The sequence below is a fragment of the Gymnodraco acuticeps genome, unplaced genomic scaffold (assembly GCF_902827175.1).
Source record: "Gymnodraco acuticeps unplaced genomic scaffold, fGymAcu1.1, whole genome shotgun sequence".
In the NCBI taxonomy this organism is placed as follows: Eukaryota; Metazoa; Chordata; class Actinopteri; order Perciformes; family Bathydraconidae; genus Gymnodraco; species Gymnodraco acuticeps.
In genome coordinates, this window is record NW_022990238.1 from 5,412,310 (window position 1) to 5,436,705 (window position 24,396).

A 24,396-nucleotide genomic window follows, 5' to 3' on the forward strand; every position below is an offset into this window, starting at 1 on the left:
CTTATTTTTACATGTTTGGCTCCAGAAAGAGGAAATAATACATGCATAATTTACATTGAATGTTGATATATGACTCCTGTAATGTATTCAGGACCGGCCTAAAGTAATTATTCAGACAAGCTGCCTCTGTGTTCAATGGTTATTGTGGTGTCTAAATGTTTGCATCTGCAGCAAAAAGAAAAAAAGAAGCACTTTAAAGAGTTGGCTAAGGCCTTGTCACAAATTCACCAGCACTTACAATGGAATGACTTGCTTGAAGTAAATATATCTGCACTAGTTCGTAGTTTGAATCTTTATGGTTTTTGCACTTATTCTAAGTAACTTTGATAAAAGCGTCAGCAAAATGAAATGTAATCTTTACAATAACTTGCATGAACAGGTTTGTCAAACATATTGTAATTATTGCCGTATTTCTTTAGAATATATACTGTAGGCCTACCTAAGCAAACCAGACAATGTGGTGGTTCAATCATTTTGGGTCTGAACTTCTCTTTGTTTTCCATTTAAGAGGTCAGTAGTCAGGGTCATTTACAGCAGCACCCCTGAGGCCGATGGAGTTTGCCCAGGTCAGGCAGCAGGGCTGATTACAAATGTTTATAAACCGGGCAAATAAGAACCTTAAATGACAGATTGTGTTTTTTATATGTAAAGGAAGACGTTAAATGAACTATAGCTAAAGGCAGACTCAGAGGTGCAGAGTACATCTATTCTAGTGCTGTATACATTCAATTTTAAAGTTGGTACTTTGATATGACACACAATAATATAATATACAATAAGACAATAACTTAGATATGTTTTCAAATAAAGGAGTAAATCATTAAATGCTGTCACGATAATAATGTTATTATAAGAGCACATTCAGCAGTTTGACGTGACCAGTCAAAAAGTGCCCCTTCAGGCGTTCACCTGTGTGTTTGCCAGCGAATGGACCTGCAGCAGAAGTCACCCCACACCTCCACCTGCTGTCTGGGTTCACACGGGGAGATCCCGCCCTCTTTCCCAAGATCATTTTCTATTGGACGGCGGGATGAGTGACTGATGCCAGTGTGGAGCACCTGGGAGTCAGTCATCGGCGGTGCTTTCAGTGGAGCTGCGTACAGGGAAACGACTACAGCAATGCGGACGAAGAAGGGGAAAACGAGGGGAATAGTCCGTTTTTTTGTAACGACCCGGCGGATCGGGGCTTTGCTTCGTCTTAAAGCATGATTTAACAGTGATTACGCCTCTAAACCCGCAAAGAAAAGGACATTTATTGGCTTGGAAGCAGCTCCGGGGCGGATATTTTCCCGACAGAAACCTTACCCAAATTCTTATTCCCAGCCCCGGTTGTTTGGAATAGTCAGCGAAAAAATAATGATTGCCTGAATATATTTTTATACTGTCTTGTAGTGTTTTTTGCCAGCATCGCTTCGCATTTTCTTTTACAAACTCGCTATGGTGGACTGCCCTACCATGAGGAAGACTTTTGTGGTTCCCGACATAAAGCCCTTGGATTTGTATGACTGTACTAAAGCAAAAATATGCGCAAGTGTCGGATGGCTACTGGCAAAGTCCTACGGCAGTGCAGGTAGGTTTCAGTTTAGGATGCGGGCCCGGTGATTTATGATATGTATCGGTCGCATGAAGACCACCATCCTTGTGTTGACTAACAATGATTATATTTTGTTCAGCAGTGTATCGAAGAGCACATGCACCTAGGGCGACTACACAGTGTGTGTATAGCTCAGCGTTTTTCAGCACAAAGAGCAGCATATGAAAGGGGGAGCATGCATGGTACGCATTTTTGTGACTCTGACACATGTCATTTGTTCTCACTCAGTGTGGTCACTTTTTAAGGTGTGTGTGTGTGTGTCAGATAAACAGGCCTTCTCCCTGGGCCCTTATCACGCTAACCCATTTTGTCGTATTTCTAGCCGCCAGGCTTCTGTCACAAATCGTAGGCTATAGGGTATGTTTTTAATCCGGTTACACAGATGTAGCACATGGGGCGTAGATACATTTCAGTACCATTCATGCGCCTCGGCGAGACAGCCCATAGTATCCTGTGTGAACTACTGCAATTCATAACCAGGATCAAATACCTGCATGCAATAGCTCATTGTTCACTGAGTGATAATACTGACATACCATGGAAATGTGTAATTTTGTCCCACAAAATCCTAAATCAACAAAGCTCAAGAGGCGTTTCTGAAACCATCCGACCATTATGATGGAAAACATACCCCCCCAGAATATAATTTTGTAGCTATCTATCATTGTAGGATATTTATTTTAGGTTTCCCGAGACAAGGCTAGGAACAGCGTCAGCTTATGACCCTGTGTTGATAACATGTCTCCTTGTTCTATAGGGCCCTATCTGTTAAGATGAGATCTCACAAGGAAGACACCAAAATAGTCTGTTTGAGAAAGACATGATGACATTTATCCCTAGATTCCTTTTAACTTTGTTTTACCTGAAGAGCACACACAGTGCTCTAATGATTGTCTTGGACTGTTTGTATAGTAGTTATCTTGTCAACAAAAGACAATATGGAAAAACACACTATCATTCCTGACATAAACAAACACATATCAGTTGTAGGTTACTGGTTAAGGTTTTAGTCAGAGAATATGTTTTGGCTACAAGGAGGTGAACTTTATTTGCTCTTAACACGAGTTGTGTGTTACACAATCCCAGTCAGGCCTTTGGTCCAGGACTGTAAACTGCTGCAGTCTCTGAGTGCTCTGTTTAAAACCTCAACCACGCCCTCTGGTCAAAGTCACTCTCCATGCTAATATACAGGAGTATGAGGACCGAGACCATGCTGTGTATATCATATATGTGTAGTTTTATCTTTATTAACATAATTGCCTTACTCATAGTTTTCCTGCAAAGTCAAGATGACCTCATCTAGTCCCTCCCAAAGGACCCGGGAGCCGGACTCTGCTCATCCAGGTCAATTAATCTAATGTTATCAATAGGCAACATTTTTAATCTGTGAGTCTTTGTGTACTTTATGGACCACCACACACATGTACACATCTCTTGTCTTTATTTAGATTGAGAAATGTTAGACAGTATCTTTACATGGGAGTTTATCATGGCCTAATGACAACGATCTTTAATCTGAAGTAGTTTACCCTAAAATGAATCCATGTGCAAACATTATAATCTGAAAGCTGCTTTATAGGCTTGGACTAAAATACCTATGTCATGATGAAGAAAACATTTCAAGGCTAGAAGCAAGGAAAAGGGTACAGAATACAAAGTCCCTATGTGTCTAGCCTCTTTGGCACAATAAAACCCTTTATATAGTATAAAGCTAACTATCTCCAAAAAATATTTAAAAACAACCATGCCTAAGCTTAACAGTTTGTGAAATGCTAAACGGAAGAGCTGCTGCAAATATTTTACAGTGTCCTTTAGCCAGGTAAACACAGAACCACCAGATAATGCCATCCCCACACTTCATTGTTGTAGCAATAGAAGCACACAGTGTGGGAGTTCCCTGTTGGATCCACCTAGCTACATTATTTTTGGAATTTAATAATATCATAACATTATTAAGAACCAACTAGCATGAAATCTAATTACATGCTCTAATATATTGTAATTAGTAAGTGCTGTTTCATGTGTCACAATGTCCACATGTACTTCTATGTATTTTAAAACTTGCATGCAAGATATTTGGCTGCTCAAATAAGAGATAGTGTCGTGATATTTTGTCAAGCGATGACGTATACTATGTATAATGTTTTCCATCACTGGAGGAAAGTGGTTCGGCAAGAGTGACAAGAGTGATCTGCCCTTTAAATTTTAATTGTGACGGATGACTTGACAGATCATTTAAGGCTGACTCAAAGTAAATGGAACCGTTTACATTGGAATGAGACCAGAAACTCTTGATTCACTAGTTTGATTGCTTGAGAAAAACATGCTCATATAAACTGACCTTGTCATTGGGATGATATATGCGAGTTCTGTTTTTGTGCTTTTTTGTAATAAATCTGTTAAAAATGTAAAACACACTTTACATAGCATATTGCCCATCTTAAACATTCACTTTGTTGTCCATCAGTCTCTCGTGGCCCTCCTTTCCTGTGGTTTCTTTTACTAGCAGCAAAAAAACAAACCACCTTGTAACTCCATGTTGCAAAATAACTATTTCTTTACCATGATCCACCTAGCGACAAAGCTGCTTGGATCTCCCTGAAATCCTGTCGGAATGATTACTTGTCCTCGCCCAGTCTTTGTAACTATGGTAAGTCAACAGAGGACAAGGACCTGACGAGGATGTTGCCTTGCTATTATTGTTTACTCAGGATGTTGGAAATCCTATTGGTTTTCTATGATACTCTTCCAGACACGGGCAAACCTCTTGATACAGTTTCGGAGTTACAGTGTGCGTTTCGAAGTAAAGTGGTACTTTTATTGTGAGAGTCATTTGACACTGAATACAGGGACAACGTAGCAGAACAGTTTAAAAAGGTCTGGTTGGTAGTTAGTGTCTAACTTGACGACATTTTGTTGAGGCAGGTAATTGCTAACATGAAGACATTCTGTACTTTGTCACTCTGTCATCCAATGTTGTCCTGTTACAGTAGTATCACAAGCACCCATAATGCAATCACACTCTCTGCCTATAGGATGTGCTTCTGTGTACACTGGCCCTCTAATGCAATTTAAACTGCTGTTACTAATGTCACAGTGGAGCACAGCCTGTGAGGATGTGTTACAGGATGCAGTCTGTTAGGGATGTCATATTCCTGGTAAGGGGACCAGTGAATGTAGGGAGATGGGAACTGCCTTGTGTAGTGCTTAACGTTTGTTTTGTTGTGTTTTAGTTGAGTTATTTATTAGCATTGTCTGTGTGCTTGCATGTATGTTTCCAAGTTTCAGCTATTTGATCAAGGAAACATATCGCCCAATTGTTCACATTAATTGAAGTTGCAATACATTCAAAGTGCATTGCTAATTAAGAAAATGTCTTCAAGTCAGTGTTATGCACGATAAATGCATCCTTATATGTTTTACAGCTGGCTATTGAAACATGTTAAAACTAGGCAACAGTATTATTATAAATCAAACAAAACTGTCTTGCTAGTAGAGTCAACAATCTCTTCCTGTCTTGCCAGTGATGTCTAAGCTGAAGGGTTTATGTTGGTATTTCCATTTCCCTAAGAACTAATGATCACATGTGGGTAGGGTTTTAACATAGCCCTCCTCACCAGTTCAAGATTTTGGCAAACAAAACACTTCCTGCTTTGTTTTACAGTAGTGTTTAATCATCTGTGTTTGATCTTTTTCACCACATGATAAGGGTTGTTAATAGCTCAGTTTTCCAAGAAGGATTTAGAAGTCACACTCTTATCAACACACTTATTTCTATTCCAGAATTGGTAAGAAATAACAAATGATCACCAGCTGTGATTATGGATGTTAACACTTATGCCTAACATGATGTGGGGTTTGAATTGGCTGCCATTGCTGTGCCATTTTATAAATAAAGGAAGCTGTTACTTTGACAACCTTTTTGAAACCGAATGCTGATTGTTCCACTTAAATGTAATATGAGAAGGGCTGCGTAGAGGGTCTTGTGAGACCTTGTTTTCCCAGAGGAGCCAGCTTGGTTTATACTCTGGCTGATTTCATCCAACCTTTAGTTGGATGTGTTTCTGTTGCCCTGTGTCTGTTGATTAGTGTCAGACACGTGTGGTAATGTCTGTGACATGACCAGCATGCAGGCTCAATCAGTCAATGAAGTAGAAGGACACATGGCTCCTGTTTTCAGCAAGCGATCAAGCAATGCAGGTCAGCACACATAGAAGCCAACATAGCTGCACTGACTACAGCCATGATGGAAAGTTGCATTATTTCCAGTACACTTGATTAGCTTTAGTTGTAAGTGACTCAATATTGTGTGTCACGCAAAAGTGAAAGGGTGCTATGGTCTTTCCCAGTTTGCTTTTTGATGACAGAAATGTTGAATAGCTGTATTTTTAAATTATAATATTGTTTTCTTCCTGCTCAGGAAAGTAAGAGACTCAGCTACTGCAGAGAACACCTGCATGTGTTAGGGATTAAGTATTTTGGTTAAAATGTACTCGGTGTACTTGCTTTAACCTCACTACTTCATAAGGGATCTTATTTCTCCCTCTCCCGGAACTTGTTAATAAACTCTGTGCACATTTTGACTTTGGTCTTCTTACTCAGGATAGTAGATACGAACTGACCCATAACCCATGAAAGTGACAGGAGAGGGAATCGCTCCAATGAATGGTAACACACACACACTTGTGTTTGTAATCACAATATTCCCCTTGAGGTGTATTGATGTCAACACTATGGAGGCATCACATTCCTTTTAGCTTAAGGCTTATTTTCTCTTAAGTCTACAAACTTGTATTTTTAATTCCTCCTAATCCTTTTCGTTCTTTATGATTAGGTGTGAATGCTCTGTTTTATGATCGTTTCTATTTTTAGATGTGCACGTTTCTAGCTTTGGAAAATTGTATGTGGATACACAACCTTACATTTATATTCCATTTGTTTCTGTGGCATATGTGACACAAAGTTCTCATTGATAGCCAGACTGTCTCATAGGGAAATCATGCTCATATCGATCTCTCTCATCTCACTGAGTCTGTTGCATTTGCATCCTGCTTTGCCTTCAGGGGAAGTTTTCTTTTTCTTTTTTTACACGTCATCGGGGAAGTCTTTATTTTTGTTCTTGTTTTACATTGGGTAAATACGTGGAGGTGTACAGTTTTAGGCACATGTCTTAATGTTTTGAGCAGTGAGAAATTGTATTTATAGCACACAGGAGCATATAATAAAATGGAGCATGTGTCGTGACTGACAATATAGTCGTCATAGAGTGAGAGTGAGAGACGGAAAGCAGGGCATTGTCCTGCACCTATGAAGCTTGTTTGTAAGTGGATCCATTACATGACTTTATAATGATACAGCAACATAGTAACACCTCCCTTGTAATGACCGCTTTGTTTCTTTGTAAAGCACAATCCCAGGACTCCTAAGTTTGTCCTTTCTCTTTTCAGGCAGACTGCTGGTATTTCAGCCTGTGAACTTTTTGTCCAAAGGCCCTTTAGCACTTATCCAATATGTTTGCACCGACAAACAAGCTTTTGAGATTCTTCTCTGCATTGGTCTTGATGCAGAGAAACCAGTTTCACAGAAGGTGTGTCTAGCGTATGTTTTTAGGATATTGTTTGCTGTGATAGTATAGAAAAACCAGTTTGAACAGATTCTTTAATAATCTTCATCTCGTCACCAATGGAGTGTAGTAAGGCAATATATAGCACACCCTAAACTCAGACAGAATTAGAGATTTATCCTTGGCTTTTGTTCATTTTGAGGTTTCGATCAGGTTGTGGTTTTTCTTACTGATTTTACTCTGAGGAGATCTGAAAGGGCAATATTTACTGAAGATTTCTAAAAAAATTAAGCAAGGGGTTTAAAAAGAGGGCGGGAACCGGTGGCAGAGCATCTTGTAATCTGTAGATTCGAACCTCTGAGCTCATCATGCCCCACTGACCCTGATGCTTGCTCTGCTCTACTCAATCATATGATTATAGCTCTGGGCTGTATTCACCAGTTTTCTTAATCTGCCAAACCTGGCAGAAAGACGGTTTCCACAAAGATAAGAAAATGCTCAAGATTAACTTCTGACTGAATAAATAGAGGGACTGCTAATGAAACAAATTCCTCCCAATTTTAGAACATTTAAAACTTAACCAACACATTGTTTGTGTTTTATTATTGCCACCGTTTCTTGGTTGCGCCACTGCTCAATAAACGTATCTAACTGTGTCTGTTTGTTCTTTCCCTTGGTAGAGAATGTCGCCGTTGAGCTGCGTGACCCCTTCTACTGTGACCAGTATGAGCAGGAGCACCTTAAACCCCCAGTCACGCGCCTCCTGCAGTCCTCGGAGCTTTACTGCCGGACCTACAGTCTACTACTGGGGGCTGGAGCCGAGGCAAAGCCCAAAGACAACGCCGCCCTGCTGCAGCTCCTCACTCAGAGAGGCCTAGTCTCCAAAGACCAGGACACACCAGTGACTGAAGCAGACCTCCGACACAAACCCATCAAAATGGTAAAGTTATGGGAACAGTAAACACATAGGTGATGACGGCCACCAGTCTGATATGCAATGTTGCTGGTAGTGGCCTGAATGGATCGTGTCAAGGAAATGTCAGAACTGTTATTTTGATAGAAACTGCTTATGTTTGTTTGTTTATAACCCTAAGGAGTGAATGTCTCCTCCCGTGGAACCAGATGCTCTGCTATCCAGCAAAAGGGGTGGAGTGGGCTCAGCCGTTGATATAGGGGCTTGTTTATGCTTTGATTCGAGGGATTAAAGGACATCAAAAAGACCCCAACTCATTCAGTCCTGCCCCATCCCCCTCTTTGCGGCCCCTAGCTGATCCCAGGGGATGAGTGGATCCAGCTGCCAGGACAAGAGCAGTCATAGTGAAACAAGGGATGACTACTTAAATGTCTGGGTGTGAGAAGCAGGTAGAGTCTAGATTCTATAGCTGGTCCAGATCTCAACAATGGCTAAACAGTTCTGGTGAAACTTGAGATTCTGTGTTGCGAGGATTCTCTGCGCTGGCCCCGTGAAATCAAGAGAAACTGGTTTGTCCTCTTAGCTATTGACAATGTCTGTCTCTCTCTCGCTCTCTCTCTCGCTCTCTCTCTTCTTCAGTCCTGAAAGTGAACATACAAATACTTTTATTTTCAAATTAGGAATCATAATAGTCCAAAAGAAGGACTCTTAGGTTTGATGCTTTTGTGCTTCAGCTGACTCACTAAAACTCAATTTTGAAGAAATCCTACAAGAACCTATCCCATGCTTCCTCAACAACATATGTAATTCAATGTCTTTTCCCCAGCACCCATCATGTTTCTTGCACATACAAACTGAAAGCTAGGTAGTAGGGAGCCGCTAGGGATCTATGTGACTAGTGTTGATGTTTGTATCACTGCTGTGTTCCGGCCACTGCAGCAGGTGGCTTAATTGTTTGCTGGATAATGTATGCCTGCACCTGCGTCTTAACTAGATGGCATAGAAACTGTGGGACAATTATCAGTTTAACCTGATGATGTGATGTGATGATGTGAATGTTAGTTTAAGTAATATTATGATATAGCGATATCTAGTATGACTGGCTTGCACTTTTATTTGTTATTTGAAACCAGAGAGGTTTTGATAGTCACACCACAGAAGTAAACCTTGACAGGGGATTTCCTTTCTGTTAATTATTACATAGTATTACCCTTTATCTTGTACCTCTATTTCCACAAACAATAACAAGTATAAGTATCTATTTCAATCCTTTGCTATCCATTTCAGTCATTCAACCACCCTCCTTTTGAATCAATTAATTCAGACCTCTACAAATCCTCCTGCTAGAGGTCTGTGCAGCGCTGTATACTTCTTGTGCTTTACAAAAGAGTTCTGACAATACCATCTGCACTGACAAGTGCCGTTTTGCACCGGCAACTGCACTCAATGGCAAACAATATAAATAAACACAAGGTTTCTGTAATTTTCTCTACAACCTAATAAGTGTTAAGTGATTCTTCTTTGCCACACCAACTCAGTTGTAAATCCTAACCATCAAACTCCTATTTTGGCTGTTACAGTTAATGCTGCATTTGCTGGTTTCTGTTTGCATTTCTGAGCCTTCTAGTCTTGTCTGGACTAGCACTGTAGCTACATTGTAGCAAGCAGAGAAAGTGGGTCATGCTGCAGCTGCATTAGAAGGATGGAGCATCGATGTGGGTCTTGGCCAGTGAACGGCTTTGGAGCAGCGGCAATCTGCTGCAGCACTGCTGTGTAGGCTTTACACATCCATGTGGAACAAGAGGATAACAAATGTATATAAAAGTATGTTGAGTCATGCTCGTCGCTGACGATTTAACACAACTGCTGATTTATCAGCTAAGCTAGACACTATTGAGAATGTTTCACTTTGTTATTGAAACCTCACTCACATAATATCTTTGTGGTTCATTACTGATATAATTATCAAATTTGGCAGATGTATGAATCCAGGGATATAGGTTTACTCTTACCCATAAACATGTCAGTACTGGCTGAGTTTGCTGCTCTAGCATCAGTGCAGAGAGTGCCAATGACCCACTCTATACAGCTAAAACGCATTTGGCTATGATCAAAGTAGGGCAAAAACAGATTCATCATAGCAAGCTAACCTAGTACAGTAATTATTATCTTCATCAAACTGTAAGCTTCTGCTACAGGATGAAGACACATTGTTGATTTGTCTTGCTGCTAGACCTTGAAATTCCATGGTTAGTATTTGGCTTCATATATCCTGGAGGAAAATGGTTCGAGCTGTGTGTGATCTGGGACAAAGGAAAGTGAGTCCCATTTCCTCTGAATTGTAGGTTATATGAGAAAGTCAGGTTTAGAAGGGTGTATTTTGACATCATCATTTCAGAATTGTACTCTTTGTTTTTGTGTGCTGTTATAATATATCCATAATATTTTAATTCGGATGTAAACATGAAGATCTGAAAGCCTAACTTTGTCACATATTTCACTTCTATTATTATTTGTTTATATGTAAAATGTGGTGGTATAATTTGCATTTTTGGATTTGTTCACACTAAATTGTAGTGTATTGTAATCCCATGCATGCTGGGCATAACTTTATACTTACTTGAAACAGTGAGTCAGTGGCAGCCCAATATAGCGCCAGTGTCTTTACAATCCAGAGTTATCATGAGAGCAAAGCTTTGTACACTGCACATCCTTGGAGCTAACATTGGAGCCTGTGGCTGCCTCCATCCCATAGTACTTGCTGTATATATGTGCTTGTGTCCTACTGGTAACTGTCCTTCTGGTGGTGGCCTGGCCCAGATTAGAGATAATCTGTCATGCAGACTAAACGTCATCATCCACGATTGGATGACATGCCAGAGATGACTATTTACTCACCCCGCACCTTATATGGCTCGCAACTTAAAACTAATATGTTCGATTTTTTGTTAGTTGAGATAGTAGAATATCATCTGTTTTAAATATACTGATTTAAATACACAGAGATTGCGTTCGTTCCCACAGTGACAAAGTAAGTCATGTAGCCATAATGCAGCTAACCCTCTTCCCGGTCCCCTGTTGGTTTTGGACGGACACTGACACTTTGTCTTAAATCATACTGCTGTGTTGGCAGGCTTCTGGTCAAGTGAGCATCAGTCAGGAGCTTAGTTTAAAGTGGAAGAGGCAGACTATCAGAAATGCTAACCATCATTGTAAACTATTTTTTCAGCTTTTGGCCTTTGACAATGTAAAGCTAATGTGCAGTATTACTTAAACTCATCTACCGTATAATAAACAAGTTCCCCAGAGTTTAATGTGGAGATTTTCAAGACTGGGTCTCCTTGCTTAAGCATACAGTTCCTATACATATTTGTGTGCATATAACTGGTTTGTGAGAACCTCGAGTGTAAAAACTCCCTGCTGGGCCCCAGACCTGCCTGATCCCCCTGTTTGTCTCCCCCTCAGTAGGCAGGGGGATGGGGTCAGAGAAGGGGGATGGAGTTAAGTCATATTTCAGACATAATCAGATTTGCCCTCATCATAATCTCACTTAATGATCCGCAAGATGCCTTTGCCTTCTTTTGTTTGACTAGGTTGTTGACACAGTTATGCAAGCAGATTTACCAAATGGAGCCATTGAGATTTATTGTGTGTTGGCAGTGTTTTGTCCTCTCTCTACTGTATCAGTTTGAGGGCTCCAACTATTTGCTGGATAGAGGTTTCCTAGTAAAGAGCCGGTGCTAAACCAGGGACACGGAGCATGGCTGCGGTCAGGCTTGTGCTCAGATGCATTGTGGGTCAGCTGGTTGGTTGTTATGGTGATCTGGCAGGCTCTGTGCAGGGTGTTTATGAGTTGATACTCTCTCCCCTCTCATTAAGAAGACTTGTGATTAAGCTTAGCAGGCTCTCCTGGGTCTGCAATGGCAAATACACTAGCAACCCCCTGCTTCCCCTCTCATTCTGATTTTTTTTGTCATGAATCAAAGTCTACTCTCTCTCTTCTGAATAAATGCTCTACAGCATGACAGGGTTGAGAGCTTTCACAAAGGTCTATTGCTTTTTTTTTTGTTGTTAGTTTTTTTCTCCCTCTGTCACCCTGTCTCCTGTGACAATAGCTCCAACCTATGATTACACTTTATGGCTAAATCCAAAAAATGTCCCTTGAAAATGACTCTCTTAAGTCCCTTTGAGTGTTTAAAATATAGCCACTCGCAACATTAGGCAGTAGTCTGTTTCTTTTAGGACCTGCGAACAGAAATGGTTGAATCGAGATGTTTCATAATTCATAAAAAAGCTATCCAGCACCTAACAGCTCATTCATAAATTGAATGTTTACACGGATAATATTTTTTTTGTTTTGATTCACACTATCACATAGGTATAACAAGTTCTATATGTTTAGGTTTAATTTTTCTTGAGCTTGACTGCGTTATATTAAGGAGTGTATCTAATAAATTGCCCACCCTTTTGTCCTACATAACTATTAAAAAGACCTTTCAATATAAAGAAAGGTCCTTAGTTACAGGGATGATTTAGAAAAGAGTATCAGTAGCATCTGCACTTTTAAATGTATCGTTCTTTTAGCAAGACCTATTGTTAATACAATATTCTGCATTGTTAATGTATATGTCTCCAAATCTGGCAGCCCTAATTAACACCTGTTTTATAAAACTGCTTACAGTTCCTTAAAATCTTCTGCAGGGCTGTTGCAAGTGTAGTTGTGTACTTAAGAAAATTGACAGGAATTGTATAACCTAATGTAGGGAATCCAAACAATCATCTATAAAAATGATCAAATGTTTAATACAATTAAGTGTGTTATGTTGTTTTACAGTGAACGTTTTACTTACAAAACAATAATTTGAATTTGCTCAGGCAGGATTGTTATTTTGTAAAATAATAATACAATACATTTCATGGAATCATATTATGAAACCTAATTTAATTTGTACAGAAGTACTGTATTTCAAATATTTCATCTAGGGGTAGTAGGGCTCTGAACCAGTCAGATGTGGCTTGCTTTGAGGAGCCCTAGTTCCTATAGCAGGCCACTTTTCAATGCTGCAGATATTCCCACTGAACAGACAAATCATGTCACAGGCACACAACCACTAGTCCTAGTCTTGGCAGCAGTGTTTGGAGGGCAGGCCAGCCAGGGCCACTCAGCTCCCAGTGACTGACAGAGAGCTTTGACCAATACTATCTGACAAGCCTTTGCTGGCATCGCCCGCTCTGCCTGCCACAGCTCCAGGTCTGCCCGGGTCAGCACTTTACATCAGGGTTGAGTAGGCACTAGGCAGACATGCAGACAGGGCACATGCACGCAGCTGGACCGCCACCAGCCCCCATCTGGAGCAACATAAGAGGTTAGATGAAGAATGTCTAGCCTCTAAAGTGGGATTTGTAAATCGTAAAAGGGAACAGGCACTGATTTGCACAGATTAGGCTAAAAAATGAGGGTTGGAGATTGGTGGCCCCATGCCAGGAATGTGTTGCCTGCCCTCTCTGAATTGATTAAGGCAAGGAGCTTGTTGTCAACTCGTTGGGCAATAGTTAGAAGAGAGGGGCCCCCATACTCTTCAGAAGGCAAATGTATACGATGCAGATGGACACAACATTAGAAGAATACAATTAATATAGTATGCGTGGATAATATACGGAGTAAGAGTTGGTTATGAAATCACGTCACAGGCTAATCATTTTCCCCACAAGTATTTCTAACCCTGCAGACTTTGTTAATGAGTTATGGTATTGTTGAGGCTTTCTAAAATGACCGATTTCCCCAGCTACAGCGATTCAAAAACTGGATTAAAAGATCGACAAATAGCACAAGGGGTTGATCATGATTAAACCTAAATATTATTATATTCATTCATCATATGCACACTAAATGGTTCAACGATCTTCATCGTAAGCACAATACATTGTTCAAAGATCTGAATAATGTACATACATGTTCAGGTCGGAGTCAGACAGACGTATAAAGTACAGTTGGTTCTTGCCCTGTGGCTCAAACCGAGCATAGCTTAATAAGCTAACAGGTTTATAGAGTTAAGGCGCTCTCGCTAACTGAGCTGATAGATTTGGTGGTGCATTTTAATGTGCTCTAGCCATTAGACATGGCTCAGTAATGGTCTCAAGTATAAGGAAATACACTTATATCTGTTGTATTCAAATGCATGGAAATGTCATGTATGTGTAGTTTTTGTTTGATTCTTGTAAATGTATAGACAAAACAATATCTTGATTAGATGTTATAATGATAATGTTCTATGACAACAGTCCATGTATACACCTAAACTGCAGAAAGTACATGGAACACCTGTTTCTTAAAGAGAATGCTGTTCATTGTTATGCTTCCTGGTGATCCAGTTGCAATGCCTCATTTTATCCTGTAGTCTCTGTTAAACATGAGTCATACGGCAATATTTCCCTGCACAAAAGGGAAGGCAAGCAGAGCAAATAAAGGTAAAGCAGCTGAGGAATGACAGTCCTTGTACACATGTTATCATATTACAGGACTATTGCTTATTTAACGACTTAATGATTGTACAAACACAGGTCCAAAGTTCACCCACATGTACTTTTAATGTGTGTTTGCTTGCTGGAACACTCAGTGTTTCTGCTGACTCAGCTGCCTTCTGGTGACCTCTAGGGGTTGCTGCAGGTAAATAATGGTTGTGCTGCAGTATTCAGAGTCCCTCTCTGTTCTGCAGTAAGCAGTGCCATGCTAGAGCAGTGAAAATGTCTGTTTCCAGCATTATTGTGTTAGCTGTAATTCATTAAAGCTGTCTAGGCTCTCTGTCCCTCGCTGTAAGTGGTCCCTCCTCTGACAGTTCATCTTCCTTCTCCCATGTGATTGGTGCAGAGTGCTCATCTGGCAATGATAGATGCCCTGATGGCCGTGGGAGCCATGGAGACGGTGACTGCGGTGAAGACATGTGGTTCTGCCGATCTCCTGGGTGGAGCCTCCAGCTGGGAAGAGGCTCTGCTTCATTGGGTTAATGGGGTAAGGAGTACACCCAGCAGACACAATGATTGTTATGAATGCACATGTTCATTGTTTCCTGTCAGAAATTATTTGTCGTTTTCTAAGATTATACAATGTCTAATTAGCTAAACAAATAAGGATGCTGTCACTTATTTAGACACTGTGATGTATGTATGTTTGTGCTAACTATATTGTCTTCTTGGCATGCTCTCAGATAAATCAGAAATTAAGAGAACAAACTGAGGAAACCCAGAGTGACACATGTCAGGCCGTTATGGAGCCCCAACCTGTTCAACCCTCTGTAAGTATTGCATTACAAATGTAGTGAAGGTTAGCGTCATTGCTTTGTCTTGTCCTTTCAAGTAAGTGGCGTCTTCACTACTCTTTCTCACTAGTTTGTCTAGTTCTTCCACTGTAGGCTTAATACCTCTCCCTCTGCTCCTATTCTCCATTTCCTTGTCTTTCTCTATTTCCTGTCCCTCCTCCTTTCTGACAGTGTCCTACTCGCTGGTACTGGAAACTTGTTCCTGTAAGTTCCTTCCTTTCCTCTAGCCCTTGTCCCCTGTCCCTCCATCCCTCCAGTGTCTCCATCAAATGTATCAGCAAATATCTGAGGCTTAGGTTTGTTTTCTTTCTCCATGTGCTGGTGTGAGAATGCCAATTTGCATCACATCCTAATCTGCATTGAAGTGCACGTAATAGCGCAGGGCGGGGCTTTGCTATTTGACACACGAGTGGTGCATGAATCACAAGTGGTACTCTAGCTTTCTTGAAACTGCCTTGCCCAACCGGTTCCTCTGGTCCTTGTGCAACAGAGGTGTGTGTTTGTGTGTGAATGGCTATGATGGGCATTAACAGAGACAAGCTTCTAGTCAGCTGATCTCTGCAGACAGTGGTCTGTTTGTATATGTGCTGTGGTTGTACCTGAAACCTTTCTCCTTCCCCTGCATCCTGACTCTCACTTATCCCACTTTCTTCCAAAGAAATCCTTCTTTCTTTACGCTCTGATTAAGTCACTCACTTTGCATCTGCCATGTTTTTTTAACCTAAGTTATTTTCTATACATAAGCATGACCTTTATGTGTTCTATTTTCTTTCATTCACAATGCAAATATGTTATGACACTTTCTATGACTTTTAACTCTAGTTTGGAAAAACCCGAGTTTGGTGTTGGTTGTAACATCACCTAATAAGTCAAATTTTAAAGGAATAATTTTCACACAAATAGATTATGTATCTATGAATTAGTTATCTTGTTAGTGATAATCAAATGGTAGTTATTTCAACAAAATATTCATTTAGGAACACAGTGCAGTATTTCATTGTATTCTTTGTTTGTTGTTGTGTTTTTTTAGCTCCGCTACAGGAAGGATAAAATACAGTCCAAACAAAAGCCAATCTTCCCGGTGGTGAATGAAGTCAAAGATCTGTCCAGTGGTTGTGCTGTTGCTGCAGTCATACATTACTACTGCCCTGGCCTGCTAAGACTTGAAGGTACTTACCAAAATGTATAACCACAAACATTTCTTTAGTACCTACTGTGTGTATGTTACTATAACACTTTTCCCCTCTCTATTGAAGATGTTTGTATGAAGGAGTCCATGCCATCAGCAGAGAGCCTGTACAACCTGCAGGTCATCCATGAATTCTGTGAAAGCTGCCTGAAGAGCTGCTGTAACTTAACATTGGAGGACATGCTGTACACCCCACAAGAGCTTAGGGTACATACATCAACACTCCTGATTGATACCCTGACAAACATATTGATTGCTGTATTGTCTTCTTAATGCCTGATTTATTCTGTCTGACTTATTTAGCTCAACTGGCTGAGCTTCCTAGCAGAACTGCTTAGCTGGTTTGAAGTACAAAGGCCAGAATTTGTTCAGCCAATAGACACATTGGGTAAGTGTTGCCAGCTTTGTGGCCTTTTGTAAACTGTATAATCCTACCAATAAGGTAATACATTGATTATCTGTCACAAAGTCTAATAACTTTTTTTTTGTTAGATGGATCCACACCTGTAACACCAAATCGTTCGAGTGGCAACAGGTACAGAATCTTTCGAAATATATTTTTGCTTTTGTAGAAGTCTGGCATATTCTTAATTTGAAATGAAGTATTGTTTATCTGCCTTACAGTTCCTCCCCTTCTATCTTCAAGAAGCCTTTCCTTCCCATCTCTTCTCCTGCATCAGGTACATTTATAACAGTGTCCCTATATCATTGCATCAAACCACAGTGTTTTGTACACGTTTATAATTTTACAATCTTGTTCACCTTTTAAACATCAATCCTTGTTTTTTATGGTAGTTTGTGTATATATTTATTTGACTATTATTTGTGTATTGCTTCATTTGTGAATCCCTGTGTGGTGTGCATGCCTTTACGTGTCTGTGTGTGTCCCGTTGTACTCAGGATCTTTGACTCCGTCTACCTCAATGTCTCATATAGAAGGAGTTGGAAAGACATGGAGTAAGAAACCTCTCAGGTATGACTCCTTGATTCAGTACCATATGAACTCTTTTTATTTTATTTTTTTACTTAATTTTGCTTATTTACACTCGCCTTTTTTCTTCTTAGCCGCCCTCTGTCAGCAGTGTCCTTCAGCATCCCCTTTGGCCTGGACAGTGATGTGGACGTTGTGATGGGCAACCCTGTGATAACCCGCTCTATGAGCTCAGACCAACTCAACCCAGCAGGCCAACACATGACGCGGGTGCCCTACACTCCTCCTGAAGACCTCAGCCATTTGGTGAGCAAACCTCCTGGTCCACAGAGAGCGTCATGGTCCACCCAGTCTCCCACTATCCCAAGGGTGGCAGAGGAGAACGGCATTCCAGAGAGTGAAACGGGAGAGCTGCCAACAATTGAAGAGGCTCTCCAAATTATCCACAACGACAGCAAGATGGAGCCCCGTTTACACCCTGATGGTGCTCCTGATGGCTTTTATCTCCACTCTCCTGATGACCCTGCAAGTTCTAGACATAACATCAAATTAGCACCCATCAGCTGCTCTGCCCCTACACGCTCAGGAATTATGTACCGGCCCACTGGAGAGTCCCGGGAGTCCAATCGCACCAGAAATACCTCTGAATGCTCAAGAGATGATGACTCGGTCTTGAGAGACGGCAGTGTGGACTCAGACGCATCAGAAGACTTTCCCAAGGCCCAGTCCACTCCATCCACACCAGCTGTTAGCGCACACTCTGCCGGAGGCCATGGCAAAGAGGGGTCTGATAGCGGTGTGACGATGACCAGCTTTGCAGAACGAAAAAAGAAGCATGTTATGGATTCTCCAAAAGCCAGTGACTCCTCTCCTTCTTCTCAGCAGATGACCACTTTGGCACAAAAGTCTGATGAAAGCCCCAGCAAGAGCCCACAACTGAATAATGAAATGTCTGAGCTGGAAACTCGGCTTAAGGAAAAGCGAAAGGCTATCGAAGCCCAGAAGAAACGCATTGAGGCTATTTTTGCAAAGCACCGTCAAAGACTAGGGAAAAGTGCCTTTCTGCAGTTAAAAAAGGATCAGAGTGAGGACGAAGGTGAGGGAGGGAATGGACATATCAGTACCTCTTCCACAGAAGAAGAGCTCTCTCGCTTGAGACTGGACGAAAAGTTAACTCAACTGGAAGAGGAAGAACAAGATGAACAGCGCCTCTCAGTGGAAGATGACGGAAATGTCAAAGGAGGACTTCAGGCAAATAAACAGATCAGTCACTCCAAAGAAAAGGCAGGTACACCAGGAGAGAAGGGCCCTCGGACTCCTGGTGAGAAAACGGTAGCTCCACTAGGGGACTATAACAATGCTGTTTCAAAGCTGACTGCAGCTCTTAACTCTCTGCAGAGTGACATGCAGCGGCTGACCGATCAGCAGAACCACCTAGTCAATAAGAAAACTCTAACTTCCAGCAACAAATCCTGGGTTATTCCACCAAGCCCTAAAACTTCAACTCCAGCACCTACTCGTCTGTCGCGGGAATCAACCCGAGATTTAAATTCAGCCTCCTCTTCTCCCTCTCCATCCCGCAAAATTACGCACTACACCACTCCTCCTAAGTCCCCGAGAGTCCAACGTAGGGCCCAATCTGTTCCCCCTAAAAGTCCGAAACACCACCAACAAAGTCGTCCCTCCGAGGTTAAGGTCCCAACCATCTCAAGGGCGATCACCGCACCACAAAACGTGGACCGAATCCCCCACCTCCGTCGTGTAAATCCCTGGCAATCCCACGACCAGACTTTGTCCTCATTCTCCATTGGTGATTCTGACGGCCAAGACGAGCTGCGGTCATCTGGACCAACTCCTGTCCCCACGCCGACACTGACCCCAATACCACCTCCTACCCCGACTCCCCGTCCAGCCACAGATGACACACTGTCAGAGGTGGGCTCCAATGACGATCATAGTATATTTAGCATGGACCTGGAGGCCGGGACCTCGCATGGTAGGAAGGAGGGGTTTGCACATGGAGGATACAGCTCTGGTGCACCATCAGAGTGCTCCTTCGAGAGTGATGTCCCTGCAGGGCTGTCGAATGGCAAACGCAGTAGCCTGATCGAGATCTCGCTGTCTGCCCTGCGAGGAGATGGGGAGGAGGACGATGCTCTCTCTGACTCCATAAGTGAGCGGACTGAGATGGAGGCAAAAGGAGGGCTTGGTTTCTTTTTCAAGGTAGGTCACCGATTGTTATTACAAAAATGCTGTTTTTCTAAGGTCAGTTCATTCATGCCTTTTTTTAAATGTTATTTATTTATTGTTAGGATGACAAAGAGCGAACAGATGATGAGATGGCCCAGAGACGAGCAGCTCTGCTGGAGAAACAGCAGAAGAGAGCAGAAGAGATGAAAAGACGCAAACTTGAACAGGAAAAAGAAAAAGAATTAAAGTGAGACCTGTTTTTTCTTTTTTTTAATAACTGTGTTTGTACCCAAATATAGGCTGTAGCAGTATCTTACATTAGGTTTGGTCAAGTTTCGACATTACTGTAGTTTCAAGTTTTTGCAGCATATAACTGACGATGATTTTTGATGTTCTGCTTCATTGTCCTTGCGAATTAAACAAATTTGTATCATTACCTGCCTGATAAATCAAATTGAAAGTTTTACACATAAACTTTCTATGATTTTAGCAAACCTCAGTGGATGACTATTGAGGGCTGGGGGAATAAGGAGGACAGGCCCCAGACTCCAGGCACCCCCACAGCATCAGGCACCCCACCTGGCGATGGGACGCCCCACCGCAGAGGGGACTTCACACGGCAGGAGTATGAGAGGAGACATCAGCTGAAGATCATGGAAGACTTGGACAAGGTGCTGAGGCAGAAACCCACCACGGTTCGCGGGGTCAAGAAGCAGAGGCCCAAGACTATGTTCAGAGATGACTCAGTCCTCTCTCATAGCCCTGCCAAAGGTTTAATGGGTACATATCTCTGATGTTGAATCACCTAGATCTTTGTATGCCCTTGTCCTACACACATTTTTGTTTCTCATATTTGAAATTTGCCTCCTTCTAGGCACCAGGCTGAATAAGGTGTACTCTCACTCCACCATGAACCTGTCCTCCATGGCTAACGACTTGAGTGTCAGGAAGTCTCCCAGGTAACCTGCACACTGCTGATGGCTTCTCTTTTATTGGAAAATGGGATGCACATATCCTGTGTTCTGATTGTTGAACAGAATAATCATTTTAATTCCAAAAAGGAAAAAGAGGGTCTTAAATATCATGTTAGTACATTTTCTTCGATAAAATAGAGCTGGGCAATATGTCATTATAATATAAGATTAACTATGATTCAGTGGAGTAAAATGAACTGAAGAAGTACATCCTGGGGATGAAGTACACACGTATTATCTTTTCAATTTACACACGGCATCTATTGCACGTCTGTCCGTCCTGGGAGAGGGATCCCTCCTCTGTTGCTCTCCCTGAGGTTTCTCCCATGTTTCCCTTTAAACTGCGGGTTTTCTCCGGAAGTTTTTCCTTGTACGATGTGAGGGTCTAAGGACAGAGGATGTCGTATTGTAATACTGATATTCTGTACAAACTGTGAAGTCCACTGAGACAAATGTAACATTTGTGATATTGGGCTATATAAATAAACATTGATGATTGATTATTGATCACCTTTTAAAATGTGTCTGTAAAAAAATGTTTGCCAGCACCAAATGCCAGCCATAAAATATGATATGTAATTGCATACCTACTACATGTTTTCTGGTAGCTGTAATCAGTGTTATCAGGGGCAAAAGTACATGCAATACTGTTTGTCTACTGTATGTACATACAGCCTCCGAACTGACTTACCTCCATTTTACTTTACTCCTAGCCATTCTCATTCTCCTTCTCGGCTAATGTCACCAAGACGAACAAGTGCTCACAACGGAGAGAAGGACTGGGAGAATGGCTCCACTATTTCATCAGCTGCTTCGATCCCAGAATACACAGGTCAGTAATTATTCAAACTTAAACTTAATTATGTTGAAATTAATAATGTAATAATTGTTTTGATGTATTTATGGAATGTGGAAATGCTGTGTTTTGCAGGACCAAAGCTTTACAAGGAGCCTAGCTTTAAGTCCAATAAGTTCATCATCCATAACGCTATCACCCGCTGCTGCATGGCCGGCAAGGTCAATGAGTCTCAGAAAAATAAGATTGTAGAGGTAAGCAGAAGTCCCCTGTAACTAGGCTATAATTGACTGTGATCTTTGTCGGCTAAACTTACCTTGAGTTTTTGTTTTGATTTTCAGGAAATGGAGACGAGCACGGCCAACCACTTCCTCATCCTCTTCAGAGATGCCAGCTGCCAGTTCCGGGCAGTTTACACCATGAACCCTGAAACTGAGGAGATGGTGCGGCTCACTGGCATCGGACCCCGGTGTATTGCACCTGAGATGGTTGAGTCCATCTACAAGTACAGCTCTGATCGCAAACAGTTCACTGCCATCCCGTCCAAAACTATGTCCATGAGTGTTGACGCCTTCACCATCCCTGGTCACTTTTGGCAAAAGCGCCCTGGAACTCCCAAGAAGCTTGGAACCCCAAAATAATGTCGGTAGATGAGTAAAGGTGTGCAGAGGTGTTACTATTCAGGGAACCAACTTGATTTGGCCAGCAAGGCACTTGTGATTGTGCAGTTAAACAATGACAGAATGACTGGTCAACATGGACGCTGAGTATAATCCAGTCAACTCTACACGCCAAGAGAAAGGGCCAGTTACTCACTCATTCAGCCAATGTATTTACAATAGTTTTCTCTTGAGGGCTTCTGATTGGCTCTGCCTCGTCTACTAAGATTGTAAAATGTAATGCGAATAATCCTGTTGGGACGAAAAATCCTCTTTCCTTTGCACCCTGTCTCCTCATGCCTTGCCTTACCCTACCCTGGTCGTTTTTTGCAACTCTTTGTAAGAAGTAAGAAATAGAGAGGTCGACCTCACTGCCTTTGCACCGAAACACTGATGTGTGCAACAGTGTTTTGGGCCAGAGTAGTCCCCGCCCCTTTTAATTCTGCTCGCTTTTTCCTTTTGCTGCCTTTTGTTAATTTTCCAGTGTCACCCTCTCTCCAGTCTACACAGACAAGTGGAGCAGCTCACCGTTCAGACTGGAGATCTAAGATGAAAATGAATAAGGGGTAATGCAGCTCTCATATGAATGTAGGGCAAACACTTACCACTCACTCCATTCAAGGGTGTTCTCACTGGTTGGTCAGGACTAAAAAATTAGGTTGTGGGTGGTTCCTTTTTGGGCTGCACTGGTGGTGGATACTGTTGTTGTCAATGGCTTTGCACACCTAGAGACTGCCTGTGGTCCCATAGTCCACACATCCCACTCCATTCCAACTCCTCAGCTGTAGACATCTGGATGTTTTTTTTATACTATTTTGACATGTTTTTGCTGGACAAATCGCTTCAGCCTTTGGGAGCTGAAGGAAGAATGACATTATTGAGACTTTTTTTCCTCTTATCATGCTTTCTAATTTTCAACATGTGATGAATTGAAATGGTATCTGAGCTGATCTTGAAAAACTCAACTGGAAACATGAAGGAGGGCTTTACCATGTTTATAATTACATGGATACAGCTCTGTGTGAAAATGATAATCAATGCTGATTTAATATATACTGAATGCTGATTACTCTGATTTTTTTTTGGACAATGATTTGTAAAAAGTTAGTTGACCTTTTGTAAGCTACCAATAAGCTAGCCTGCTGCATTAGTGAGAAGTATGTTTGAGATGTGAATGAGTGTATGAGAATTGTCAAACAACTGACAATTGAAACCTTTTGTCTTGGGATTAATAAATCCTTTAGGTCACTAGGAGTCTGTTTCCTATTAAATGATTCCCTGTTTGTGGTTTTCTTGATGAAGGATCATTCCAGACTGTCACAGCCCTCACCTTCTCAACACAGACTCCTTTATGTATAACGGGGGGGAATGTAAGGCGCCAATGTAAAACACTTTTTTTGCCAGTGAGTCCAAGCTGTTTGGAAAAACACTTGACCCTGCAGTTGTTTGTAATCAGGTCAATATTGCTACATAACCTGTGGTAATTTGGTCTTGTTCCCTTCATTTGCAGTCTTTAGCACTACAGCAGCTGCCGTGGTGCAGCTGTCTTCTTCACTGACTGCCTCCACCAAATGTTATTGTTTGAATGAGATTCCAATACAGATGTGGGGGAAAAAAATTGAGAGCCACACCTATAGGGAAAAAAAGATGATTGAGTGTGGAGGCGTGCACATGGACTTGGTGGATGTTTGTATTTATAAGTTTGTAAAGAGTAGTATGTGGTAGGTAAACACTATAATTTGATTATGTGCAATTATCCCTTAAGAAATCCCCACGTCCCCCAGAGATGTATTTATTTGGTTTGCATTAGATGTTTAGTTTCAGGTTCCACTTGTGTCTTTTTTGGTTAAGGTGGTAAGTCTCTCATTCATTTCATATAAATTGTCATAACATTTATGTTGTTTTCTTTCTCTTCTGTTTCCAAAATCTGTGCCAGCACATTATGTATGATCATTTCATAAATTGACTATCCTTGTCAACTGGACCAGACCAATAAAAACCCTTTTAAATCATCATCTATGTTTTGTCATTCTCATGTTTATTTTCCCATTCGCATTGTTTATTAGAATTTTTAATAGGAGTATTTGTTATCAGTGTGTGCCACTAACCTATGAATGAGAAGAACAATAGCTTTCCTGGCTGATCCAGAAAAAACAACACTGACCTGTAAACGCTTGATTTATTAAAGTTATGGGTTTGAAGTACACACCGGAGTATCAAGATCTCACTTTTCTTTATTCAATTAAGCATTTGTCTTTTGTTTTCACACAC

The 24,396-nt window shown here is 41.4% G+C and overlaps 1 protein-coding gene across 10 annotated transcripts; it reads left to right on the forward strand.

Annotated features, from left to right (window-relative positions):
• The first annotated feature begins 1,044 nt into the window (after positions 1–1,044).
• camsap3 (calmodulin regulated spectrin-associated protein family, member 3) lies at positions 1,045–24,331 on the forward strand. 10 transcript variants are annotated; one of them, XM_034220348.1, is made up of 19 exons: positions 1,045–1,570; positions 2,866–2,938; positions 7,838–8,097; positions 14,939–15,079; positions 15,276–15,362; positions 15,558–15,590; positions 16,417–16,555; positions 16,643–16,782; positions 16,879–16,963; positions 17,068–17,110; positions 17,179–17,255; positions 17,476–17,548; positions 17,641–19,729; positions 19,819–19,943; positions 20,187–20,467; positions 20,571–20,655; positions 21,384–21,502; positions 21,602–21,720; positions 21,808–24,331. In XM_034220348.1, the coding sequence occupies exons 1-19, from the start codon at positions 1,502–1,504 to the stop codon at positions 22,105–22,107; spliced, it is 4,338 nt and encodes a 1,445-aa protein (XP_034076239.1). In that variant the 5' UTR covers positions 1,045–1,501; the 3' UTR covers positions 22,108–24,331. The 10 variants fall into 10 exon arrangements, with proteins under 10 accessions (XP_034076239.1, XP_034076243.1, XP_034076236.1 ...); XM_034220352.1 differs by having other exon boundaries at positions 17,512–17,548; positions 20,187–20,476; positions 21,808–22,107; XM_034220345.1 differs by having other exon boundaries at positions 1,046–1,570; positions 20,187–20,476.
• Positions 24,332–24,396: the final 65 nt, after the last annotated feature.